The sequence below is a fragment of the Colobus angolensis genome, unplaced genomic scaffold, assembly GCF_000951035.1.
Source record: "Colobus angolensis palliatus isolate OR3802 unplaced genomic scaffold, Cang.pa_1.0 Scaffold270, whole genome shotgun sequence".
NCBI lineage: Eukaryota > Metazoa > Chordata > Mammalia > Primates > Cercopithecidae > Colobus > Colobus angolensis.
Window position 1 is genome coordinate 131816 of NW_012115933.1, and position 9128 is coordinate 140943.

Genomic DNA, 9128 nt, shown 5'->3' on the forward strand with positions numbered 1-9128 from the left:
TGGAATCAACCTAGCTATTCATCCACAGTAGACTGGATAAAGAAAATGTGGTACATATACACCATGGAATACTACACAGGCATAAAAAAGGCAAGATGGCCAGGTGCAGTGGCTCATGCCTGTGATCTCAGCACTTCAGGAGACTGAGGTGAGTTGATCACTTGAGGCCAAGAATTCAAAACCAGCCTGGCCAACATTGTGCATGGTGAAACCCCGTCTCTACTTAAAAAAAAAAAATTCGCTGGGCATGGTGGCAGGCGCCTGTAATCCCAGCAACTCGGGTGGCTGGGGTAGGAGAATCGCTTGAACCTAGGAGGCAGAGGTTGCAGTGAGCCGAGATCACACCACTGCACTCCAGCCTGGGTGACAGAGCGAGACTGTCTCAAAAAAAAAAAAAAAAAAAAAAGTAAGAAAAGAAAAAGAAAAATGTGGGACTTGAAGGCATCAGGTATCTCAGAAGGAAGGGGTAAGATTAGGGGTTAAAAACTGAGACTTAAAGTATGTATACAGAGCAATTATACCTGCTGCTGCAACATGCACACACACCAGCACAAACACCACCCTCACACCACCATATAACCCTCATCAGAACAAAGGATTACTCTCTAGAGCAGAGTTTCTCAGCCTCAGCACTAGTGGATCAAATAATTCTTCATTGTGGGGATGTCCTGTACATTTTAGGATGTTCAGTACCATCCAAGTCATGACAATAAAAAATGTCTGTGGACCCTGCCAAATGTCCTCTGGGGGACAAAATCACCCACCACCACCACTCCCCAAACACCACTTCCGTTGAGAGCCACTAGTCTACAAGAATTGCAGCAGAATTTCCAGGTTCACTTTCACTAGACACCATGGATTGTAGAAGGTTTAGGGACTAGAAATGAGCATTTAGGTATAAATCTACATACTAAAAGGATGGGATCCTCAGCCTCCTATACTCATTCTAATCAAAAAATATCAGCAGCTAGAAAAATCTCCAAGCAAACTGGATAAGTCTTCTCAGGAAAGACTGAGGCCTTGTCCAAAAGAAAAAAAATCCAACAAAGAATGATATCTGATGGAAGCCCAGACTTAAGACTGAGATCATCACTTTTTCATCTGTAGTGAACTCACAGGTCCATAATCCTCACCCATGTACAAAGCTTCTAATCCATCTTAATCGCCAGCCAAAAGTCATTAGACATTTGAAGAAAATAAATACAAATAACAGATATCACAGAAGGGAAAAAAAGATCCCAAAGGAAAGAAAAACAGAAAAGAAAACGTTAATAACATTAATAATGTTCCTGAGATAAGGAACAGATCTATAAAATAAGAGGATGCTATAGTTTTCAAAAGGAGGGACAAAGATGGCAGAAAAGAGTTTTCAGAAACTAAAAATTTGACAGCAAAAATGAAATTCAACAAAAATATTAGAAGATGAAATCAAAGTCAAAAGAAGTCATAAAAAGTAAAATAGAACAATGCTTTTCTCAAGCACAAAGCTCACAGGTCTTCCAAACCCACTTTAATGGGTCTTGAGTATTAGTAAGTTTCCGAAGTGAATGCCTGTATTTGCTCATCTAATTCTTTGATAACAACCAACAATTTTATATTTCACATTATGCTTAAATGACAAAGATTCTTCTGTGAATACAAATTCCCTTAACATATTAGCTAAAGATATTGTTAATTAAAGGAAAAGCTAGAAAAGAGCTGTAAGAGAAGAGTTAATTCTAATAGTCTTTTGATTAAATATATTAGCTTTTTATTAGAAATGGATCTTCTACGGCTGGGCGCCGTGGCTCACACCTATAATCCCAGCACTTTGGGAGGCTGAGGCGGGAGGATCATGAGGTCAGCAAATCAAGACCATCCTGGCTAACACGGTGAAACCCCATCGCTACCAAAAATACAAAAACAAAATTAGCAGGGCATGGTGGCGGGCGCCTGTAGTCCCAGCTACTCAGGAGGCTGAGGCAAGAGAATGGCGTGAACCTGGGAGGTGGAGCTTGCAGTGAGCCAAGATCGCGCCACTGCACTCCAGCCTGGGTGACAGAGCGAGACTCCGTCTCAAAAACAAAAAATAAAATAAAATAAATAGAAATGGATCTTTTATGCAAAATGAGATTATTTGAAATGCTTTTCTTATAGTGAACGCCAAAGGGTAAGACAATATTGTTATTGTATGGATGAGATGATTTTGACATGGTTTTAAAACGTCTATTAAGCTTGGCTTAAATAAAGCATTATCCTGTTTTAAATGTTGGCTGTAGTTTTTGTGATTCTTCTCTGACTGACACTGTACTAATTCCAAAAGCTTTTTCAGACAAAACTATCTCAGATTATGCCTCATGTCTATTAGAGAACAAACACCTAGGATTTTTACAAGGGTTTTTAGTTTTAGGTTTTACATTTAAGTTTTTAATCCGTCTTGAGTTGATTTCTGTATACGGGCGTTAAGGAAGGGGTCCAGTTTCAATCTTCTGCATATGGCTAGCCAGTTATCCCAGCACCATTTATTGAACAGATAGTTTTATCCCCATTGCATGTTCTGTCGAAGATCAGATGGCTGTAGGTGTGTGGCTTTATTTCTGGGCTCTCTATTCGGTTCCATTGGTCTGTGTCTGTTTTTGTGCCAGTACCGTGATGTTGTGGTTACTGTAGCCCTGTAGTAGTCAGGTAATGCGATGCCTCCAGCTTTGTTCTTTTTGCCTAGGATTGTTTTGGCTATTTGGGCTCTTTTCCACTTCCATGTGAATTTTACAATAGTTTCTTCCAATTCTGTGAAGAATGTCATTGGTAGTTTGAGAGGAACAGCATTCAATCTGTAAATTGCTTTTGGCGGTATGGCCATTTTAACAATATTGGATCTTCTTATCCATGAGCATGGAATGTTCTTCCATTTGTTTGTGTCAACTCTGATTTCTTTCAGCAGTGTTTTATAATTCTTACCGTAGAGATCTTTCACCTCTCTGGTTAGTTGTATTCCTAGGCATTTTACTGTTTTTGTGGCTATTGTGAATGGGATTGCGTTCCTATTTGGCACTCAGCTTGGACATTATTAGTATATAGGAATGCTACTGATTTTTGTACAACGATTGTATATCCAGAAACTCTGCTTAAATTGTTTATCAGATCTAGGAGCTTATGGACAGAGACTATGAAGTTTTCTAGGTATAAAATCATATAGGCCCGGCTGGGCACGGTGGCTAACACCTGTAATCCCAGCAGTTTGGGAAGCGGAGGTGGGCAGATCACTTGAGATCAGGAGTTCAAGACCAGCCTGGTCGACATGGTGAAATCCCATCTCTACTAAAAATACAAAAATTAGCCACACGTAGTGGCGGGCACCTGTAATCCCAGCTACTTAGGAGGCTGAGGCAGGAGAATTGCTTGAATGTGGGAGGCAGAGGATGCAGTGAGCCAAGATCATGCCACTGCACTCCAGCCTGGGCAAGACAGCAAGACTTCATCTCAAAAAAAAAAAATAGGTGGTATAGGCCCTGACAAAGATTTTCATGATGAAGATGCTAACAGCAATTGCAACAAACCAGAAATTAACAAATGGGAGGTAATTAAACTAAAGAGCTTCTGCATAACAAAAGAAACTATCACAGGGCATGGTGGCTCACACCTGTAATCCCAGCACTTTAGAAGGCTGAGGGGGATGGATCACCTGAAGTCAGGAGTTTGAGACCAGCCTGGCCAACATGGTAAAACCACCTCTACTAAAAATACAAAAATTAGCCGGGCATGATGGCAAGCACCTGTAATCCCAGCTACTTAGGAGGCTGAGGCAGGAGAATTGCTTGAACCTGGGGGGCAGAGTTTGCAGTGAGCCAAGATTGTGCCACTGCAGTCCACTCTGGGCAAAAGAGCAAGACTCCATCTCAAAAAAAATAAATAAATAAAACACACACAGAGAAATACTATTCGAGCCAGCAATCCCATTACTGGGTATATACCCAAAGGAATATAAATTGTTCTACCATAAAGACACATGCACACATATGTTCATCATAGCACTATTCACAACAGCAAAGACGTGGAATCAACCTAGCTATTCATCCACAGTAGACTGGATAAAGAAAATGTGGTACATATACACCATGGAATACTACACAGGCATAAAAAAGGCAAGATGGCCAGGTGCAGTGGCTCATGCCTGTGATCTCAGCACTTCAGGAGACTGAGGTGAGTTGATCACTTGAGGCCAAGAATTCAAAACCAGCCTGGCCAACATTGTGCATGGTGAAACCCCGTCTCTACTTAAAAAAAAAAAATTCGCTGGGCATGGTGGCAGGCGCCTGTAATCCCAGCAACTCGGGTGGCTGGGGTAGGAGAATCGCTTGAACCTAGGAGGCAGAGGTTGCAGTGAGCCGAGATCACACCACTGCACTCCAGCCTGGGTGACAGAGCAAGACTGTCTCAAAAAAAAAAAAAAAAGAACAAGATCATGTCCTTTGCAGCAACATGGATGGAGCTGGATGCTGGATGCCATTGTCCTAAACAAACTGACACAAGAACAGAAAACCAAACACTGAATGTTTTCACTTATAAGTAGGAACTAAACCCTGAGTACACATGGACACGAAGAAGGGAACAATAGTCACCTGGGCCTCTTTGAGGGTGGAGGGTAAGAGGAGAGTAAGGATTGAAAAGCTATCCATCAGGTTCTATGATTATTATCTGGGTGACAAAATAATATATACACCAACTCCTGTTACATGCAATCTATCTATAGAACAAACCTGCACATGTACCCCTGAAACTAAAATAAAAGTTAAAAAAAAGAGCAAACACCATATTTTAAATCATGGGATTAAACAAACGAAAACCAAAGTTACTTCTTAAGTTCAAAAATAAAATCAGAAAGATGAAAGCCAGTAATCGATATCATTTCTAAAGATTACAGACCAGGACTGAGTGCCTCACCACTTACTTTTTACTTCTAAAGCATCAAAAAAAGAACACCTCCTTTAGAGGTGGTAAACTGTTATCTAACCCACAATCTTACATTGTTCTGATTCTAGGGCATCTTACACATTCATGGAATACATTATGATAGCTGGAAATAACACAGAAAAAAGTAAGTTTATTAAATGATTTATATACTATTAGAGTGTTAACATCTATAAAAAAGTTCAGTAAAAGATTATACTAAAATGCTTCTGGTTATTACTATTAATTAGGTCTAATATCTTTTATCACTATTAACTTTTAAAAAATGCTCTGTGGAAGTCTTGCTTCCTAATATCTTCAAGGATAAACACAATCAGGAATTTTCAAGTTATAGTCCTTAGCATCCCTCTTGCCTTCTTCCCCTTGTTTTCTCTGTTATTATTGTTGTTTTATATAATGGTCCTCAATAAAAGCTTTCCTTTGAACAACTACTCCAGGGCTTTAAAAAGTGAACAGATTAGTGGTTGCCAGGGGTTAGGAATCATGAAGAAGATGGACTGAGTGTGACTATAGTGAATTAGCAAGAGAGTTCCTTGTGATGATAGGATAGTCTGTATCTTGATTACAGTGGTGGTTACACAAATCTATACAAGTGACAAAATGGCACAGAAGTATATACACATGTTGATATGGTCTGGCTCTCTGTCCCCACCAAAATCTCATGTTGAATTATAATCCCATGTTGAAGGAGAGGCCTGGTGGGAGATAACTGAATGATAAAGATGGACTTCTCCCTTGCTATTCTCATGATAGCAAATGAGTTCTCAGAAGATCTGGTTGTTTAAAAGTGTGCAGCGCTCTCCTCTTCACTTTCTCTCTCCTGCCGCCATGTGAAGATGTGCTTGCTTCCCCTTAGCCCTTCTACCAGGATTGTCAATTTCCTGAGGCCTCCCCAGCCATGCCTCCTGTACAGTCTGTTGAACTGTGAGCCAATTAAACCTCTTTTCTTTACAAATTACCCAGTCTCCGTGGTTCTTTATAGTAGTATAAGAACAAACTAATATACATATTGTATCAAGGTCAATTTCCCAGCTTTGATATTGTACTATAATTATTTGTTATTTATTTTATTATTTTCTTTCTTCTTTTTTTTTTGAGATGAAGTCTCACTCTTCTTCCCCAGGCTAGAGTGCAATGGTGCTATCTCAGCTCACTGCAACCTCTGCCTCCCAGGTTCAAGCGATTCTCCTGCCTCAGCCTCCCAAGTAGCTGGGATTACAGGCCTGCCACCACGCCCAGCTAACTTTTGTATTTTTAGTAGAGACAGGGTTTCACCATGTTGGCCGGGCTGGTCTCGAACTCCTGACCTCAGGTGATCCACCCGCCTCAGCCTCCCAAAGTGCTGGGATTACAGGCGTGAGCTACGGCACCCAGCCTGTTTTTTATGTATCTTTTTTTTTTTTTTTTGAGACAGAATTTTGCTCTCGTTGCCCAGGCTGGAGTGCAATGGCGCTATCTCGGTTCACCACAACCTCTGCCTCCCAGGTTCAAGCAAATCTCCTGCCTCAGCCTCTGGAGTAGCTGTGATTACAGGCATGTACCACCACACCCAGCTAATTTTGTGTTTTTAGTAGAGATTGGGTTTCTCCATGTTGGTCAGACTGATCTCAAACTCCCAACCTCAGGTGGTCCACCTGCCTTGGCCTCCCAAAGTGCTGGAATTCACAGGCGTGAGCCACCACACCCAGCCTTGTACTATAATTATATAAGAGATAACCACTGAGGAAGACTGGGTGAAGAATACATGAAACCTCTCTTGTACTCTTCTTGAAACTTCATATGAATTAATGATTTAAAAATTAAAAGTTAGTAAAGATTTTATAAAAAGTGTTTGATAGCTACTTGTTAATGTCAAAACAAAATAGAAGCCTAGGCAGCATGGCGACACCCTGTCTCTACAAAAAAATGCAAAAATTAGCTGGGTGTGGTGGCTCATCACTTAGGGGAGGCTGAGGCAGGAGGATCACTTGAGCCCAGGAGATTGAGGACGTAGGGAGCCAAGATTATGCCATTGCACGCCAGCAGGGTCAGCCTCAAAAGAAAACACACACACACACACACACACGAAATGAAGTATTTATCGGCACTTGATATAAAGATTTTACTTACTGCTACATAAGTTTTATTTCAAATAGCCTGTTATCAGAAATGCTTATTCTTAGAAATTAACTCCATAGCCAAGGGCTTACCTAAAATTTTCTTCAGAAATGTACACTCCATTTTTCTCACGGGCTGCAGCAAGATCTCGTTTTAAACGCTCTATCTCCTCTGTATACTCCTACACAAGAGGAATGTTGAAGGTGTCAGTTTAGTACTTTTTTTCATTCAGTTTAGGAAGGATATGCAACAAATAAAATGTAAAGTTAGCCTTTTTATGTCTTTTAAAACATAAAGAAGTATGATAAAAAGTTATAACCATACTTGTTAATCAATATTAATTTGTGTAGAAATAAAGTCTTTCAAAGCTCCTTTTTAAATGCACTCATTCTAAAAATATGGACTTCCCAAGAAAAACCACAACCTCCAGTACCCAGGTTGGTAGCAATATTTCACACTAAAATGAACCAGGATTCCTTAGAAAAGCATCTGATCCCAGGACTGAGGTAGGAAACACTCCAGATGAACACGGAACATCTTGTCAAATAACACGAGGAAAGAAGCTAAACAAAGACTACTAGGCTAATGAAAAGGATGCAAGAAGCCACCTGAAGAGGTAACCCCTTAATATAGTTTGGCTCTGTGTCCCCACCCAAATTTCATCTTGTAGCTCCCATAATTCCCACTTGTTGTGGGAGGGACCCGGTGGGAGATGATTGAATCGTAGAGGCGGATCTTTCCCATGCCGTTGTCATGACAGTAAATGGGTCTCACGAGATCTGATGGTTTTATTTATTTATTTATTTATTTTTTGAGATGGAGTCTTGCTCTGTCTCCCAAGCTGGAGTGCAGTGGCCCGATCTCGGCTCACTACAACCTCTGCCTCCCGGGTTCAAGCAATTATCCTGCTCAGCCTCCCGAGTAGCTGGGACTACAGGCGTCTGCCACCACTCCTGGCTACTTTTTGTATTTTTCGTAGAGACGGGATTTGACCATATTGGCCAGGCTGGTCTCGAACTCCTGACCTTGTGATCCGCCCGTCTTGGCCTCCCAAAGTGCTGGGATTACAGGCTTGAGCCACCGCGCCCGGCCCTGATGGTTTTAAAAATGGGAGTTTCTCCGCACAAACGCTCTCTCTTTGCCTGCTGCCACCCACGTAAGATGTGACTTGCTCCTCCTTGCCTTCCACTATGATTATGAGGCCTCCCCGGCCACGTGGAACTGTAAGTCCAATAAACCTCTTTCTTTTGTAAATTGCCCAATCTTGGGTATGTCTTTATCAGCAGCATGAAAACAGAATAACATACCCCTGTCCAAAGATGAGCCAATCTGAGCATCAGTGAGGAGAAAAACTACAGTCGGTTAACACAAACAATTTAAATCTATGAGATTATAATGACACTAAGAAACCTAGGAAACCAACTCATTATTCTCAAAACTGGCAAATAAAGGAAATTAATCAAGCACGTGTCCTGCCTTTCCTATAAGAACTATACCTCTAAGTAGATGAGAGAAAGAACCTCTTAATAGAAGCACAGGTTGAACATCCCTAATCTGAAAACCTGAAACCCAAAAGTTTGGGTCCAAAAGTCCCAAACTTTTTGAGCACCAACATGACACCAGAAATGGAAAATTTTGCACCTGATCTCATGTGACAGGTCACAGTTAAAACACTGTCTAATATACAAAATTATTCAAAATATTGCATAAAATTACTTGCAGGCTATGTATATATGGTTATATGAAACAAAAATGAATTTCATATTTAGACTTGGGTCCCATCCCCAATATACCTTATTATGTATACGCAAATATTCCAAAATCCAAAATATCTGAAATCCAAAACACTTCTGGTCCCATGCATTTCAGATAAGGGATATTCAACCTGAGGTTCAGCAATCAATTAAGAAAGAATAATTTAATTCAAATATTACCATCTTGCAACCTTAGAAAACTACTGACCAAGTCACTGAATATTGTCATTGCCCATAAAAAAGACAAAGAACTGGCCAGGCACGGTGGCTCACGCCTGTAATCCCAGCACTTTGGGAGGCCGAGGCGGGCGGATCACAAGGTCAGGAGAT

The 9128-nt window shown here is 40.8% G+C and overlaps 1 protein-coding gene across 1 annotated transcript in view; it reads right to left on the reverse strand.

Moving 5' to 3' along the window:
• KIF11 (kinesin family member 11) overlaps positions 1 to 9128 on the reverse strand; it is a 64483-nt gene that overhangs the window by 30641 nt on the left and 24714 nt on the right. Inside the window, exon 10 of the mRNA XM_011947900.1 lies at positions 7137 to 7225. Coding sequence (XP_011803290.1) covers positions 7137 to 7225 — 89 coding nt within the window. The remainder of the gene's footprint in view (positions 1 to 7136; positions 7226 to 9128) is intronic.